General features: G+C 42.1%; 1 protein-coding gene across 1 annotated transcript; it reads left to right on the top strand.

Annotated features, from left to right (window-relative positions):
• Window positions 1-10616: 10616 nt before the first annotated feature.
• LOC107042058 lies at window positions 10617-11234 on the top strand. Its single transcript, XM_015262928.1, has one exon. The coding sequence runs from the start codon at window positions 10617-10619 to the stop codon at window positions 11232-11234; it is 618 nt and encodes a 205-aa protein (XP_015118414.1).
• Window positions 11235-19198: the final 7964 nt, after the last annotated feature.

The raw sequence follows: 19198 nt of genomic DNA, 5'->3' as shown, positions 1-19198 counted from the left end.
TATAAAATATTTTCTATGCAACATTTCAAACGAATGGACCAAAAAATAATAGAACGTCTAGCAAAATTGGCTAGCGAATTCACTAGGTTTTTCTGTTGAATTTCATCATACGTGCTCCCAAAGAGCTTGCCGAAGTAGTGAAGACCAAGTTCTTTTTAATGAAATGATGAAATTTCATTACTACATTTAATGTCTTTGAAAAATTTCTTAAGTTTGAACAGAAATAATTTATCAGTATTGCAAAAATAGTCTTTGATTCATAATCCTTATCTTAGACCAAATTCAATGAATAAACAATATAAATATCCATTAAGGCTATGACCTTTGATTATCACTACTTTCTGATATTAGGAGGTGTAATTCAAATTGACAGTAGAATATATAAAAGATTTTCAGATTTTTTCACAGCTTTTCAGCGATCACAAGAACATTATTAGTAGAGTTCAATTTAAGAATAATCAATACCTACATATTTATTCAAAATTATAAATCGAAAATAGTGTTGATTTCATTTTCTTCGTTTATCTTGAAGAATCACAGTTCATGGTCCTGCAATGGATAGGAAGCATTGCCATTCGTTTTCTAATGATATTCAGCTAACAACGAACTATGAAATATGTGTACTAAACAATGTATCCTTTGATTAAATAGAACATTAATTGAATATTGAGAAAGCTCTTTGAAGAATTTATAAACTACCAATATAACCCTCACCAGAGAGGAACCCGTAGAACATTCACTGAATTGAATTTAATCTTTTTCTGGGTTTACAATTCAATGCCAACTGTCAGCGTTTGAGTTGAAGAAATAAGATTCCTCGCGTGCACGTACTTACAATGATGTACTGTCTCTCTCATATTTGCTGAATCAATTTAACGGCCTTTTGAGCATGTTTTTTATACTCCTACAAATGACTGTACTTCTGACAAGAAAACTTCTATTATTGTTTTATCATGACAGAGCGGATGTTGATGTATTTATCGAGTGAATAAATAAAATCCTAGGCATTGTATTCCGCTTTTCTCATCTCGTATTCCTTACTTGCTTTGAATGAGTGAGTCTGAAGAATTTCAGTACTTCAAATCCATTTTTTATCTATATAAATCATCTTAGAATGCCTGAAAGTAATCTGTTCAAATCGTATATGTAATATACAATGTTTTTTTTTCATCGCAGCAAATAATGAGCTACATGATAAAGATAGTCTGAATGAGACGGGAAGTATAGCTGGCGGGACAGTGGAGGGAAACCACTCTCGGAACGTCGTGAATAATACAAGTAAGGGAGCAGCAGGGTCTCCTGATCCTCCTGTGACGATACCTGGTGAGAGACCAATTTCTACAACGGCCCTGCCTAGATCCCTTCTCTCAAGGATTCTAGCAAGGACAAAATCTCCGGATCATGATCTTTTAGATCAATCAGAACCATTGTAAGTAAACAGAAACGATTTTTCACCTCTTTTCTTGTTATATCGGCAGCTTAGTAACAGAGTAACACAGAGATCGGCAATAATCATTAATTCGTTAATATTTTTAGAAATAATTCCAATTATCACCCTCAATCGTCAATTGCTATTCGCGATTTTCCAATTATTCCATCAATCGGTAATCACAACAGATTGTGCATTAAATTCTCAATCGACAATCACTATTGGGGTATGATCGATTCATAAAAGAAACTAATAGTAGAAATTGCTAAGGAATTAATTATCATTTTAATCATGAATGAAAACCGCAAATTCAATAATTGATCGAATAATCCTCCATAACGATGAGCAATTATTTGATTATCAGATCAATCCTCAATCACTAGAGAAAATTAATTGATTCTCCAGTCCATTAATAATCAAAAATATAAGTATAAAAAAATAAGTATAAGTATATAAGTATAAAAATTGTTGAATAGACCGCGCTAATTTCTACTTTACCTACTGAATCATTTATCACTAGGGCACAATTGTAACCTAACCGTTTTTTAACTTCGGCCTCTACACCTGTTACAACAACATGTGTTCAAAATAAACTCAAGTGTTACATTAATTAAATCCGTGTTATTAATTGTCATTCAAAGGCCACCCTGCTAAATCTTTAGGTTATGGGCCCAGGACGTTGAGCTTGGTTCATTGGCAATTAACGTTTTGCGAGTTTCATACGCGAAAACTCGAAAATAGTATCCTTTGGAGAAATTGAGGTTAAAGCCAAGGCCCACGTGCAACAAGTGCAACCACCTCGCCATGGACAACGAGCAACCAAACAATCTGATCAAACTAAGAGGATCAGAGAACTGGGCGGTCCGGAATTTTCAGGCCAGAGTAAATTTAATGGCAATAGAAGCCCTTGGACACATCGATGGAACGTCTCCAAAACCCCCTCGCTACCGGAGCTGCAGCAGCCGTACAGACAACATATGCGACTGAACTGAAAACCTGGAACAAAATTGAAGGTAAAGCCCAACGCCTCATCGTGACGACGCTCAACGAGGAAACAGTACTCCACATAATGAACCTCGAGACAGCTAAAGACATGTGGGACCAGCTGAAAGACACGTTCAAGACGAAGACAGCGACAAGCATCCACATGCTGAAACAGGAGTGGTTCATCAGTCAAACGGATTCGGACCACAGTATGAACGAACACATCGCCAAGATTCAGGATCTCGCACACCAATTAAAGGCCCTGGGTGAGTCAGTTTCTGATAGCATGAAAAAGATAAAGATCGTGATGACTCTCCCACCCGCCTTGAAACATTTTTGTACAGCATGGGAGTCAACCCCCTCAGACGAAAGGACATTAACAAACCTCATAGCTCGGTTGACCACAGAAGAGCTTAGGAGTGGAGCCAGTGCACCAGAAACTGCTGGAGCATTAACAACGCAGACAAATACCTTCAACTCTAACTCCAACCCCAACAATGCGAAGAAGAAGCCTAAACGTAGAGGGGCAGCATGAGGCAAGCGAGATGGAAAATGCAACTACTGTCATGTCGAGGGTCATCACGAGTACGCGTGTAGAACAAAACTGAAGGGCTTGTCAGAGAGATATGAGAAAGACGCCAGAGGGTCATCGTCACGCCATGAAAAACCACGAGGTGGAGCCCTTATAATAGAGACGTCACTGTCAATGCCAGCATCGAAGACCTCCTACAATCACTGGTACCTGGACTCAGGTGCAACCAATCATATGACGGGTAATAGGGAGTGGCTGATTGACATGAAACAAATCAAGGGAAGCGTGAGAGTTGGCAATGGGACTGAGCTACAAGCAGTTGGAAAAGGACATGTTAACATTCTCGCTCATGATGGAAATGAGTGGGTTGAGAAGCATTTGAAGGATGTTTTGTACATTCCTGGTCTGAAATACAATCTCTTCTCGTTGGGAATGGCATTGGACAACGGCCTAACCCACTACGCCACCAGAAATCAGTTTCTAATAAAACTTGGAGAATGTACTCAAGCAGTGGGGGATCGTTAGGATAAGTTGTATAAAATGAGATTCAAGGTAATTCCACCTGGTGAAAAACGTGGAAGTGAGACTTCACTGGCTTGTAGTCTCAAAACGAGGCATGAGAGACTGGCTCATCAAAATTATCCTCACGTGAAGAGTCTGCTCAACTCCCTTGGCATCAAGGCATCCGGACAGCAAGAGTTCTGCGAACCATGCTTGCTGGGGAAAATGCAGAGAAAACCACATCCACCAAGCAGCACGAGAACTGAGGCTGTAGGGGAGATCATCCACGCAGATGTCTGCGGATTCATGCAAACAAGATCCCTAGGAGGAGCCAGATATCTTCTACTCCTAAAAGACGACTACTCCCACTATAGACAAGTTTTTTTTCTGAAGCGCAAGAATGAAGTTGCGAAGTGCCTCAGTAACGTCTTGGTAAGAATGAAGAAAGAAACTAAAAAGACAGTAAATATTCTGTGAACGAACCAGGGTCTTGAGTTCACAAACATAGAAATCAAGAGAATAACTGACGAGAAAGCCATCAAGCACCAAATGTCACTGGCTTACATGCCTGAACAGAATGGAAAAATAGAGAGAGAAAATAGAACCGTCGTAGAAGCAGAAAGGACCATGTTTTATGCAGTCAAACTACCGTTGACTATGTGGGCAAAAGCAGTAAATTATGCCGTATATGCTCTAAACCGCACTGGCACCAGCACTGAGAAGCTGAAAACCCCCTACGAACTCTGGCACGAGAAGAAACTGGACGTCAAGATGTTGAGAAAATTCGGGAGCAAGGTCTACGTGGACGTTCCTCACCAGAAACGAAGAAAATGGGACCCCAAAGCAGAAGAAGGTTATTTCGTTGGCTGCGATGACGGTATCAAAGGATATCGAGTCTGGTTCTCAAAGAAACATACAGTCAGTGTCAACTGTGACGTTGTGTTTAACGAGGACAACGACCAGAGTGAACATCAAGCACAACACAACATATCCAAACAGGAGGAGAATTGCAAAAGTTTTAGATACGTTGGAGATTAGGAATCAGAATCGGAGGAGAAGGAGCTTGAGAATCAAAAGACCTCATCAGTGTCAGCCCCAGACGAATGGTCCAGCGATGACGATGATGGTGAACGAGGAGATTTCATCAGAGTGCCAGAGGTCATCAAGGTGAGCACGTCAACGGATGAGTCAGAAGATTCGCCGAAACGGAGGTCTATTCAAATACAAGTCACTGCGCCAGAGTCACCAAAGGGTGATCCGGGATCCACAAAGGAGCAGAGCCGGTAGAGTCTGAGGATCAACTGGCAGAGGATCAGCTGGTAGAGGATCAACTGGAGTTGCTCCTTGCAGAGACTGCAGAACCAAGGAACTTCACTGAAGCACAGAGCAGCAGCGAGGCTCACGAGTAGAAACAGGCCATGAAAGAAGAAATGGCAGCCTTAGATAAGAACTACACCTGGACCCTGGTTGACAGGCCAAAGAAGGCTAATGTGCTGAAGAATCGATGGGTTTTCAGGATGAAAACGTATCCAATGGGTTCTGAAAGATACAAAGCACGACTGGTTGTCAAAGGGTGCCAACAGAAGCCTGGACTAGACTACACAGAGACTTTTAGCCCAGTGACGAGTTTCAATGCAGTAAGAATAATGCTATCTCTGATTGCAGCTCACGGGATGTACACCCACCAATTTGATGTAAAGACAGCGTTCCTTTATGGCAACCTGGAAGAGGTGGTGTATATGGAACAACCTGAAGGTTTTGATGACGGTAGCAACAGGGACTGCAAACTTCAGAAGAGCCTCTACGGCTTCAAGCAGGCACCACGATGCTGGAACCAACGAATTCTTTAATGCCTAAAGGAGGTTCGGCGGTGTATGAGATGAATTTGAGAGTGAATTTCTGTGGTTCCCGGTAGCTTAGTCGGTAAGAGTGCCCGGCGCGTATCTGGGAGACCCGGGTTCGATTCCCGGCTGGGTGAAGCGGAAATTTTTTCCCTCTAAATGCTAATTCTCTTAGAATTCTTCAAGAGAATCAAGTGTCTGAACAAATTCGACATAAAGTGCACGAGTTTGGAACCATGCGTCTTTCAATCCAGAGACAACTCGGATGGACAATTGTGGCTAGCAATTTACGTCGATGATGGTCTGGTGGCCTCGAGAAATAAAGAGAAATTTTGAGAGCTTCTACTCTATCTGGAGAGTGAATTAGAAATAAAAACTAATCCACTCAGTCTCTTTCTAAGTGTCCAAATTGAGCACCTTGATGATGGTTCCCTCTTCATCCATTAGTCAGCCTACACGCGAAAGATTCTGGTTCGATTCAATATGGGGCAAGCCCACCCAGTCAGTATCCCAGCTGACACCCACCAGAATCTGAGTATGTTCCCAGTCGTATGGGGATCTCGCAAACAGAGCACAGTGGCACAATCCATAACTGAATCAGAGTTTCTTGCAGCAAACTGCACAATGGTTAAAACGTTTTGGGCTCAGAATCTGGTAAAAGAATTGTTAAATGGCAAAGTAAAGCCACCTCACTTACATGTAGATAATCAAAGTGCCATTCAGTCTATTAAAAATGGTCTATTTCATTCAAAAGGCAAACACATCGATATAAAATACAAATATGTATGTGAGAAGTTCAACAGAAACGAGTTCACTGTAGACTATATTAAAACTGAGAATCAAGAGGCAGATATCTTTACAAAAGCACTTCCAAAAATCAGATTTGAAAGACTCAGGGAGTTGATTGGAATTACAAAATTGAAAAATATTTAATCGAACTAGAAAATAAAGGAGAACAAATGTAAAGTAAAAATTAAGTGGAAGTATTGAATAGGCCGCGCTAATTTCTACTTTACCTACTGAATCATTTATCACTAGGGTACAATTGTAACCTAACCTTTTTTTGACTTCGGCCTCTAGACCGGTTACAACAATATGTGTTCTAAATAAACTCAAGTGTTACATTAATTAAATCCGTGTTATTGATTGTCATCCAAAGGCCACCCTGCTAAATCTTCAAAAATATAAGTATTTGATTATCCAGTTGATTGTTCACAGAGAAAAAACGTGGATTAGCTTTAGAAGAAAGTTTCTAAATTTTCTAAACCATGGTTTCTAACCTTCAGTTTTCTAAAATCTAGAAATTTTTTTCAAATTTTGAGGGGGAACTTTACAAAAAGGGGGTTTCATGTATGGGGGGATTATACATAGGGGTAGTGATATCTGGGGGAGGTCTCATATACACTGAGAAAAAAGTTTTCTAATGTCTGAAACATATTTTCTTGAGACAAGTAAATTTTCTTCAATTGCTTAATTCTCTCAGGCATCTCAACTTACATGACCCGAGAAAGGCCTCATGCTTTAAAATATTCTTGTACTCAAGTAGGATTTTGTCGCAAATGAACTTACTTAAATGGCGTAGAAGAATCGTCAATCTTCTAGTCTTTATTGTTTTTATGATTTTTTCGTTATGCACTTCCAATATTGCAATATTCATGACGTAACGCGGAACGATAGTGATGAATGAAAATGTATTCGAGTTCCGTGAAGTGCACACATTCTGAGATTTAAGCCATTGAAAATAATTTACTTCTGTCAAGAAAATATGTCTCAGATATTAGAAATTTTTTTTTTCAGTGTACGGGGGATTTGATTGAATGGTGGTTTTATCAATGGGGAGAGGGTTTGACATAAGGGGCTCTAGATGTGGGGCAGGACGTAAAAGGGCGGATATATATGGGAAGTCACATAATCGGGAGGGGGGGTGGTAGAGAGAGGGGTTTGACAAAGAGGGAGGTTTTGTAAAGAGAGTTGATTTGTAAAAGGATGGGTTATTATTGGGGGGGGGGGCTTTTTTGTAGGGGGTCTATTTAAGGGAGGGGGGTGTGTAAATCGAAAATTCTGTACAAGCCCCTCCTCCCGTAGACGACTTAGTTCGTCGGTGAGTTTTTCAAGGATACCTCCGAAACTAAGAGTATTCAAAATCCTCCCTAAAATTTGGTTTAATGCCGTCGAAGTGTCTAGAAACTACTCGACGGCCATTTAGTCATCGAACGTATCTAACACCGAGTTACTGAAGTATACTGGAAAAAGCACTGCAATGCCAGACTCGTAAATGGAAAACGAGACAGAGAGGAGTAGATTTTGCGGGCCACCTCTCTTACTCACTCGATGGTGCGCATGCGCATAACGTCCCAAACGACACACGGTACAAACAAGTTGAGAAGCTTAGGTTGAGTTACGCGCAGTGAATTGATGTGTTAAAGATTGTTTTGATGCTAGAAGGATAAATAAATATTGGGACGTTCTACTTCTTCATCACAGTATTGGAAAGATCAAATAGAAAACAGAAACTCGAAGCATGTTCTTGAATTTGAGGAATTGATTCCTCTTGAAATAAAAGTTTATATCATTCGAATATCAACTTTCTGTTTCAGGAATTATATTGTACATACCGAAATTTGAAATGCAGAATACTGAGGACGGTACTGACTCAGAGCATTTCGATTTCCCGTCAGATTAATTGAATAAAGAATCTATTGAATTGTATATTCTTATGTATTTTTTCCATGTCCATTTACTCGTAATAGAATTGTAAATACCCCATGTATTAGTATACATTGGCAAAGAATAAAGCTTTCAACTGTCATATGTTATGAGTTTGAGTTTTAACAAAAATGACATATGCAACCAAAAAGAACTGAATGCCAATGCAAAATTCTATACGTTGTCCAAGATAAGAGAATACTTTTAGAGCAGACGGTACGACAGAGACAGGTGGCCCCCAAAATCGACCGTCTCTCTCGGCTCGCATCGAGCGGCTCAGTGCCCTTTCCAGTATATAGTATATTTCAGTGCTCCGAGTACATCATATCGCGTGTTAACTCACCTCGAGTTATCATAACCTATCTTGCAAATCACCAATTCATTTATCAATCATATCGGAATTCAACAATTATACTACCGAATCAGTTCATCCAATAAACTCAATAAACTTTCAATTATTTATCGCATAAATCATCTAAACAAAAATCAAGTGTACAGTGTATTATTTCTCTATTTCTCTATATAAATATATAAATATATATAAATAAAAAAATAAGGCGAAAAATTCAGGGGACGCTCAAATTCAGGGGCCTCTTAAATTCAGGGGACGCTGGAAGCCTATACGGGGGTTCCTATATGGGAGGTGCCTGTATTTATAAGTGATGTCTATATGAGGGGGGGCTCATATGGAAGATATTTATGAGTACGGTCACACCGCTGCGGTCACACGGTTGGAGAGGGGAGCGAGCGAAGCGAGCGGGTTGGCAAGGGGAGCGAGCAGGGAGCGAAGCCCCCTAGTAGTTTAATATTATTAAATTGACTCCGCTCAGTGCCTAATGTACTGTGGCTTTTTTTATTACATTATAAAGCTAAATTAGTTCTGCACTTTGCTCTCCGTCGCCATCTTGGGAATTTTCAAAATTATCCACATTTTATACAAAGGGAGATGGCGAAATTTTGCTGAAAAATTATTGGGAGGGGGTGGGGGGTTCCCGCACAAAATTCTTTAGGAAAAAATATTTGGGAAAAAACTTTTTCAAAAAAAATTCCTCCGGAAAAAAATCCTTCGGAAATAATTTTTTCATGCAATATTTCCTCCTGTAAAAATGCCTGATGCAATAATTCTTTTCCAGAACCATGGTATAAACTTGTTTTGGACAGCATAATCTCTCCAAAAATCCCATAGTTAACTAAAAAAATATTTAACCAATGTAAAAAAAAATATTTCCATAGTTTTTTTTCTCAAATCATTTTTTCCGAAGTAATTATATGCCAAGTAATTTTTTCCAAAATAATTAGTTCTGAAGGAATTTTTTCCAAAGAATTTTTTCCGAAATATTTTTTCCAAAGGAATTTGGGGCGGATACCGGGGGGGGTGTTATACATACAGAATTCAATACAACTTTTCTCTCACCCCGTGCCCTCCCCTCAAATTTGCAGTAAAAATTCGCCATCTTCCTTAGTTTTGAAAATATCCTTGAAAAACTCACCCATGAAATTAGTCGCCTGCGGGAGGGGGAGGGGGGTGTAGTGAATTCTCGATATAAACTGCGAAAGGGGGCCCCCCTTTCGAGCGCCGGAACGTACGATTGAATACTAGTGCTATCTCTCTCGAATTATTATTTGCTCTCTCTCTCGCACATATTATTCTGTCACCTTTTCGGTTGACGAGTTAATCCACACTGACCGCAAGTTCAGCTAGTCTCAAACCGCGCTTCGGTTTTCTTCTATCAATATATATATTTGATATGAACTCTTAATATTACGCGATTATGTATAAATATAATTAAGTATTTTATTAAATACGTGTTAGTGGTTGAATCAATTATTCTAAAACTCGATCACTACATTGGTGACCCCGACGTGATCACGCGTAATGGAGTGCAAAAAAAGGAAAACCAAGTGATAGCGAATTTCGAGCGTTCAACGGACACGTGCCTCATTTTGAAATCGCGTCGTCTCAACGTTCAAATTCAACAAGTTTCATGCATTAACTATCACACCCCGCGTGTGCAGTGCATCTAAACATTTAAATCATGCTCTCACGTGATCAACTATTGCGATAGCTAGCGTTGTGCATATTCCTATCAAATTTTCGTGAAACTCAAGTGTTCAAGAACATTGTTCACCTCGGTCTTCACCTTGAAAAAGACAAAAACAAACACGCCCAGTGCTATCCGATTCTCGTCAAGTGAGAGTGACAAAAGCAATACAATTTCGTTTAATTTTCATCGTGTGTTAGACACTGACCGCGAGTTAAATCGATATTTGCTGGCACATTCCTGAGTGCGCATAGACGCTGCGCTATGCTAGCAAAACAATAAAGACTAATAACGCCTTTATTTCTTGTATGGTGTTGTGACGTAGATTTCCTCACCTGAGGAAAATGCCACCTAAGGAAGATCCTTCCTTTTCGCAAACCCCTGCAATGCAGATGACTCAAATCGTCGATGTTAAAACAACTAAATTCAGTGAAGAAAAACCCGCTCTCTGGTTTGCCCAGTTAGAGTCGCAGTTTTGCAACTAAAGGATTGTTAAAGAGATCGACAAATTCCACTACGCAATTTCACTCATCGACACACGCTCAGCAGCGCGTGTGCAGGATCTAATTATTAATCCATCTATGGACACTCCCTACCAGCAACTCAAAAACAAACTCATCGAACGTTTCACACAGTCGAAACAGGCAAACCTGCTCCAGCTACTCGATGGCGAGAAACTCGGTGATCGTAAACTGACCGAACTTTTTCGTCACCTCAAAAGCTTGGTACCAGACATCGATGAGGAGGTACTGAAAGCTCGCTGGCTCTCTCATCTCTCTCAAACGACTCAAGCCTGTCGCGTCACGCAGAAGACCGCATCAATTAAGGAGCTCGCTGAAGCAGCCGATCGGCTCTATGAGGTGCTCCAGCCAGTGAGAGTCTCAGCAGTCTCCAACCTGGAACAGCAAAATGCTGAACTCACCAAGGAAGTTGCCAGTTTAACGGCTCACGTCTCTCGTCGCGACGCCAGACCAGCATCAACACGATCACGCAATCGTTCACGCAGTACCAGTAAGCTCAACAAAACTACAGGGATATCCTGGTATAACAGCAAGTTTGGTAAGAAAGCCCGCAACTGTGCACCTGGTTGCAATTCCTCGTGGATACGGGATCAGACATATCAGTCTTCCCCCGCAGGCAGCAGATACCATCAAAAAGATCTACGGGATACCAACTCTTTGCTGCAAACGGTTCAGTGATCGACACGTACGGTCACGTAATCCTCTTACTTGACCTCGGGCTAAGAAGGGATCTGGCCTAGCGCTTCCTCGAGGCAGACGTCTCACGTCCAATTATTGGAGCTGATTTTCTCAGTCATTTCGGTCTACTCGTCGATTTGAAGCATCAACGCGTCATTGATGAAACGACCGAACTCGCATCAAACGGCAGACGTGCCAACTACGACGCAACTTCAGTAAAATCGCTCCAGATACCGGGTAATAAGCCTTGGATGCAAATCCTCCAGGAATTTCCAACCATCACCAAGCCCGATGGTACACTCAAAGTTGCAGAACACATGACTCTCCACCACATTCGAACGACGCCGGGACCACCAGTTTCATGCAGAGCGCGACGCCTCGCTCCTGATAAGCGGAATCGCCACTTTATCTCGCTCCCAAGAAAAACGGCAAATGGAGACCTTGTGGAGACTACCGCGCGCTCAACAACCGCACAATCCCGGATAAGTACCCTATAAGATCTCTCGATGATTTTGCTGCTAATCTACATGGTACCACTGTTTATTCCATCATAGATCTTGTGAAGACGTTCAACAAGATCTCCGTCGCGCCTCAGGACATCAAAAAAACGGTCATCATCACACCGTTTGGGTTATTTGAGTTCCCGTTCATGACCTTCGGGCTTAGAAACGCGGCGCAAACGTTTCAACGCCTTATCGATGAAGTCACACGAGATCTTCCGTTCGCATTTCCGTACATCGACGATATCCTGGTTACTTCTAAAGATGAAAAACAACACTGCGACCATCTCAGGACTCTCTTCAGCAGACTGCAAAACTACGGCTTGATTGTCAACATTGCTAAATCGAACCTGGGGAAACCTGAAGTCATCCTCCTTGGCCATACGATTAATTGCTATGGAATCAAGCCACCTCAAGACCGTGTAGCCGCGATTATTGAATTTCCGAGACCGACAACCGTGAAGAGACTCCGCAGATTCCAAGGAACCATCAACTTCTACAGGAAATTCATCCAAAGAACTGCGAAAATTCTCGCCCCATTCAACGAAGAGCTACAAGGCCCTGCTATCAAAGGCATCCAACCAGTTAACTGGACACCAGCACTCGAGGAAGCTTTCACTCAGTGCAAACGAGCTCTTGCAGAGGCCACCCTGTTATTGCACCCTAACAACGAAGCAGAGTGGGCTGTGTTCACCGACGCCTCCGACTATGCAATTGGAGTCGTCCTCCAGTAAAAATACCAAGGCTCCTGGCAACCCTTGTCTTTCTTCAGTCGTAAACTCCCACGTTCTACCCAGAAATACTCGACGTACGACAGGGAACTCCACGAAGTGTTTGAGGCCGTGAAACACTTTCGGCACATCTTCGAAGGTCGCCACGTCACCATATTTACGGACCACAAGCCCCTCACACACGCGTTTCAATGTCGATGTCTCGACTTCATCGAACAATTCTCTACGGACATCAGGCACGTGGTCGGTAACGACAACGTAGTAGCCGACATGCTGTCCCGCGTTGACGCCATAGCTACAACTGTTTCCGATGAGGAACTCGAACGAGCCCAGCAGATCGACGAGGAACTACAACAACTCATCAGCCAGCCAGACTTGGCACTGAAACTCAAACGGATTAAATTCCCAGGAGTCAATGCAACAGTGTACTTTGATGAACAATCCGATATAGTTCGCCCGTACTTCCCAGAGCCACTGAGGAAGCGAATATTTGACTCATTACACTCCCTCACTCATCCTGGACGCCGAGCTTCTCGCCGACTTGTCGCTCAACACTACGTTTGGCCCTCGATGAACAAAGACTGCATCGAGTGGGCCAAGCACTATATAGTGTGCCGAAGGAATAAGATTTCACGACACTCTGCAACACTCATCAGCGAACTCCAACTCCCATCACAAAGGTTCGAATATATTCATATAGACCTGATATCGTTACCAGAATCCAGAGGACACAAATGGTGTCTGATGATAGTCGATAGATACACACGCTATCCAGAGGTTGTACCGTTGGCTGAGTCAAGCCAAGGTACTGTCATTCATACGTTACTCTACCACTGGATTGCGCGTTTTGGAATCCCCCTGAGGATCACTTCTGACCAAGAAGCACAATTTTATTCAGAGACCTTCAAGCAACTCACACAGCTGCTCGGCTTCAAACCCATCATGACAACGTCTTACCATCCACAAGCAAATGATCTAGCCGAAAGATTACACAGGCAGCTCAAGGCAGCACTGCGTTGCCACGGCGAGGACTGCTACGACGCATTACCCGCGTAACTTCTCGGACTGAGGACCGCCTAGAAGGATGATATCCAAACGACCCTCGCAGAGCTGACGTATGGAGAATCGATCCGCGTGCCTGGCAATTTTCTAACCCCGTCCAATGACAGAATTACAGCCACAGAACTGGTAAAAAGGCTCAGAACTCACTTCCAGGACGTCGCGCCAGTACCGATGTCACGATACGGAACCCGAGACACGTTCGTCTACAAAGACCTTTCAACGTGCACTCACGTGTTTGTGCGCACGGACAGTCTCCAAATGACATTCGGATCACCATATACAGGCCCGTACAGAGTGGTAAGCAGACACGATAAATATTTCATCGTATGGTTCGGGTCAGGAGGACTCGGAAACTATAAAAATACACCGATCTCCATCGATCGTTTAAAACCTACATACATCCTGCCAGAGGACTTGCAACAATTCCCAGAGCAATAACCACCGGTCGAACACATCAGCAACAGCATAATGAGCAAAGGGGTCAAACCAATTCCTTCCACCAGCGCTCTGTAACCGAGATATTATTGATTTAAGGCATCGAGGATTTCATTGATTTTTGGGATGAAAACCCAATGGAAGATCCCATTCTACAGAAAGAATCCCATTCCTCAGATCCTAGCGAAAGCTTTGCACTTTTCCCTCCTGCTGAAATCCATACCCTCAAGAGATTTATTGATAATTTTAAATTTGTAAATGTTCACGAAAAGTTAAAGAAAATTACCGACTCATAAATAAATTCAAAATGTTGTCACAAGTTATCTTAAGTAAACACAGACTCGGTAACTTCATTACCGACCTAGTAACTTTGTGCCGCCATTTTGAAATCACTCAAACTTTGATGAACAGATCTATCAAAATTTGATTGACATTTCAACTTTTGAAATGTAGAGGAGAAAAACGTCAATCAAACGTCAAGAGGGATATAAAAACCCCAAAGACAAGAAATGAGGAGCTTCACTCCTGGATAGAGGGTTACTCTGCCCGAATCACCCCAGAAAATCCTAATGAATTGACGTTGAAGGCTATCATACCCTAGGTGGTTTGATAGCGGCATTAAATTATCAAAAAGAAAAAAAAAAGAACACAGTTTTATGGGAAAAAGCCTTTCGGCATGAAAAACCCAGATTTATTATTGTAATTACACTAAGTTCAAGGATTCACTGCGAATGGGGATGTCACACATGGGTTCACACGCACACATGCAACAGAATGTATTTTTGATTACACTTTGATTACTTAGGTTAATTTGGGGGTTGTTGGGCGTAATTTGTTAATTGCGTCCTTGGAAGCACGGCTTCTGTGCCACGTGGGGATACAACACCGTGTGATTTCATGCCCATGATCGTTCGTTTGCTTTGTTGCGAATTTTCAGCCACATTGCTTCGAATTCTTGTTAACTAGTGAACTAGATTTGTTATTCGTTATTTAAGCTGTTTGTTTTGTTGATTTTATTAAGTTTCAAGTCAAGATGACTTCGTAAATTTCGGATTTTGTTAGCTCTCCACACGCTTCAGTCTCTATTTTTTTACTCTGGCGCCATATGCAGGCGTCGGCGCGCGCACAAGCCAGCGAAAACGGCGCTTGTAAGATGCTGCCACCGCTTCAAGCCTTCACATGGGTTACGATGTGACATACTCCCGGCGAAAGCTGCGAAATAGTATTACAATCGAATGTTATGAAGCAGGTTAAATGAATTCATATTTTTAACAATCCTTGGTACGCTAGACTGCAACTAAGTTACAGGCAAGAGATATAGGCGAGTGATGTTGCGTTTGTAGACCGTTTCTTAACCGATGCAACTCGGACGATGCCGTCACTCCCAGGGAAAAACTTCGACGATCACTCCCAGTGGCCATCGTGCACAGATGACAAAATCATCCATGAGGAGGACTGCTGAACCCAGTTTGAGTTCAGCAGTGGAGTCCTGCCACTTGTGACAAGTCTGTAGTTCGTGGAGATATTCCTTTTGCCACTTATTCCAGAAATCTTGTTTGGCCTTGGTGATGAAATTGTATGTAGACAAACGATTATCTGGGACTGAAAGAAACGATTTTTCGGGCAGCGCGTTGAATGGTCTATCTATCAACAGGTGAGCTGGAGTTATTGCTAAGGGATCATTGGGATTGGCTGAAAGAGTACATAAAGATCGCGAATTCAAGATCGCTTCGATTTCGATGAGAAAGGTGTTAAGTTGCTCATAAGTGAGCTTGTGATCCTTCAAAATGCCTTCAGGTGATGTTTGAAACTTTTTACAGCCGCTTCCCAAATCCCTCCAAAATGGGAAGACAGTGACGGATTAAAATGCCACTCGATGCGCCTGGACAAAGCGTAGTTTCCTACTATCTCTTTGAAATCAGGGGTGGAAATGAGATCATAAAGTTCACTCAGTACTCTGTTCGCTCCAACGAAATTTGTACCATTGTCAGAGTAGACATGTCCAGGAATCCCTCTACGACTGACAAACCTTCGAAAAGCTGATAAAATACCTTTTGTGGAAAGGTCAGTGCCAAGCTCGATATGTACGGCCTTAGAAACCATACAAACTAATACACAACCATAGGTTTTGAGGAAGGATCGGGTGCGATCTTTCTTCTCCTTGATGAGAATTGGTCCAAAGAAATCGACACCTGTTCGAGAGCAAGCTGGTGCTTCGTGAACTCTAGCTCTAGGCAAATCAGCCATCTGAGCATGAACCAACTTTGGTTTCTGGCGGATGCATTCAACACATTGACGAACAAGTTTCCTAATTTGATTCTTGCCATTTAAGATCCAGAATTTGGTTCGTCTGGCGTGGAGAGTGGTTTGGATCCCTGCATGGAGATTTGAATGATAAACCTGTCGAATGATCATATCCGTAACAGGATGTTTACTGGGCAACAAAATGGGATGTTTTTGATTATAGGAAAGTTCCGACCTTTTGAGATGTCCACCCATACGGAAGATTTCCCTGTCATCCACGAATAGATGTAGTTAATCAAAAGAGTCCCCCTCAAACATGAACGGACTGAACCCTCTGAAGATTGATTGGTCAAAAGCTTTCGGAGTTCGATGGAAAATCGTTCACGCTGAACCATCACGAAGAATGCGATATTCGGCTTCGTGGATTTCCTCGAAAGAGAGTGCATGATTCCGAGGATCTTGTGGATTCTTCCAACGCAGGATGTAAGAAACAACACTTACAAATCGTTCGAAGTTTGAGAAACGAGCGTAAATAGATTCACATGAAATGTTAGTGAGTAGGCAGATGCTCTTTTTTAGCCCAGATACTTGAGTGACCGAAGCTTCGATCGACTGCGACCACTGGGATCGATCGAGAACTAACCATCTAGGACCTGAAGTCCAGAGAGAATTTTTGACGAAGTCGGATGGAAGTTGTTCTGGAGACAATGCGTCAGCTGAGTTGTCGTCAGACCGGACGTGTCTCCAGCTGACTTGATTTCCTAAAACTTGGATATCTGCAACCCTGTTTGATTCGAAAGTTCTTAAAAGATGAGGGGCTTTCTTGAGCCAGCAAAGAACGATAGTGGAATTAGACCACAAATAAACCTGATCAATGGACAAGTCCAACTGAGCCTTAGTTTAGATATAACCTTTTCAGGATGGTGGCTGCGCGTAAGTCCGCTCAAGGGTGCTACTCGAGATTTACTGCACACTAGTTTGATTGACACATCACCTTCTGAATTGCTGGATTAGATATACAGACAAGCCCCATATCCATGAATGGAGACATCACAAAATTCATGGATTTCGATTTGAAAAGGATTAGGGATCAGGATTTGTCGAGAAAATGAGATTTCTTGTAACCTTGGTAATTGAAGTGCTAACGATGTCCATTTGGTGTGAACATCCTGAGGAAGAGACTCATCCCAAGTGACCTTAGCCTTCCAGCAGTCTTGAATTAAGACTTTAGCGAATAAAGTTACAGGACCTAGTAGCCCTAAAGGATCAAAGATTTTCGACAACTCAGAGAGGAGTTTGCGTTTTGTCGCAGCGACGTTAGGATCAACTTGACTCAAGGTGTACCGCAACAGATCATTTTGGGCATCCCATATGATTCCCAAGGTTTTCTGGACTGGATCATTCTTGATCAAACAATCTAAATCGGAGAATCTTTTATCGATGGTATTCAAAGCTGAACGATGATTAGACGACCATTGAATGACAAAACCACCGCGTGATAATAAAGCAATCATCTCATCACGGATAGTTGAGAGTTCATCTAAAGAATCAGCACCAGAGATGAAATCATTGACGTAAAAGTCACGGAGAAGAAGTTTACTGGCACATGGGAAATCGTGTGCTTCATCACGAGCAAGTTGTTGGATGGTACGAATTGCTAGAAATGGAGCAGCGGCTATACCAAACGTCACAGTGTTGAGTTGGAAAGTTCGAAGATTGCCCTGATAGGGCCATAAAACCTTTTGGAACTGTCGATCATCTGGATAAACCAGGATATGACGATATATTTTTTCAATGTCCGCCGTGATGACATAGCGATGAGTGCGAAATCGAAGAACTTGTTCGAATATGGTGTTTTGGATAGTGGGACCAACCAGGAGGGTGTCGTTGAGCGAAATCCCCGTAGAAGTTTACGCCGAGGCGTCAAACACTACACGAACCTTGGTGGTTTCACTGGAATCCTTGATGACGGCATAGTGAGGAAGATAATACCCACGTTCGGTTTCATCACAAAGAGTCATATGACCAAGAGAAATGTACTCCTCCATCACTCTGATGTACTCAGATTTCAGTGGAGGATTCGATGAAAGTTTTCGGTCTAAGGAAAAAAAGCGTTTGAGGGCTTGCCTACGAGATTCACCTAGATTGAATTTGGAATTTCTGAATGGAAGTCGAACTATGTATCTTCCAGTAACATCACGTTTGGTATGTGTAACATAGTGTTGTTCACAGGAAATTTCATCACGAGATCGAACGGGTTCATGATCAAAATCTTCGATGTACCAGAAACGCTCAATACGTTTGTCCAATTTGACGACATTGCAAGGAGTTGTTGTTGAAGAAGTCAGCATCTCAGACCCTTCGGCGACGATCCAACCTAAACGAGTCTTCTGTAAGACGATGGCAAAATCTTTATGGAATAGTTTAATCTGACCAATGGACAGAACCGACAACGTGGTGTTAGAAGCTAACAAAAGGTCGATTGACCTCGGTAGATGAAACTGAGAATCAGCGAGTTGAAGATTCTTAGGGATGTTGAATTGATTTCGAGGGAACGTGTCATTAGGCACTGCATCGGCAATGTTTGGCACTAGCAAAAAATTTAATTGTTGTTTGAAGTTATTGTAATTTGAATGAAGAACCAATTGAACATAGTTTTTCGAAACAGTGCACAGACCGTCAACTGCTCCAATGTTAACAGAACAACTAGTTGTGGATAAGTGAAGTGACTTGGCAAATCGTTCTGTGATTAAGTTTATTTTAGAACCAGAATCTAATAGTGCACGTGCCATGACAAAATCACATCGATTGTTTCGAACCTTGACAAATGCTGTGGTCATCAACAGAGAATCTGATGGGAAGGCGCCAGTCGTGTATGACTGTCGTGCTAGTCATTGTTGACCGCTGTTGGATGTAGAAGATGTTGTATCCTTGGATTTGCATTGTTGAGAGGCTTTCTTATTATGCAACAGTGTGTGGTGGTTGCGGCTGC

The sequence above is a fragment of the Diachasma alloeum genome, unplaced genomic scaffold (genome assembly GCF_001412515.2).
Source record: "Diachasma alloeum isolate Michigan unplaced genomic scaffold, Dall2.0 Dall_scaffold_00407, whole genome shotgun sequence".
Lineage (NCBI taxonomy): Eukaryota > Metazoa > Arthropoda > Insecta > Hymenoptera > Braconidae > Diachasma > Diachasma alloeum.
The sequence above is the reverse complement of the archived record's forward strand: the minus strand, read 5'-3'. Positions and strand labels throughout refer to the sequence as shown.

Coding starts and splice junctions, on each gene's coding strand:
- LOC107042058 (XM_015262928.1), top strand. CDS start 10,617: ATGGACACTCCCTACCAGCAACTCAAAAACAAACTCATCGAACGTTTC.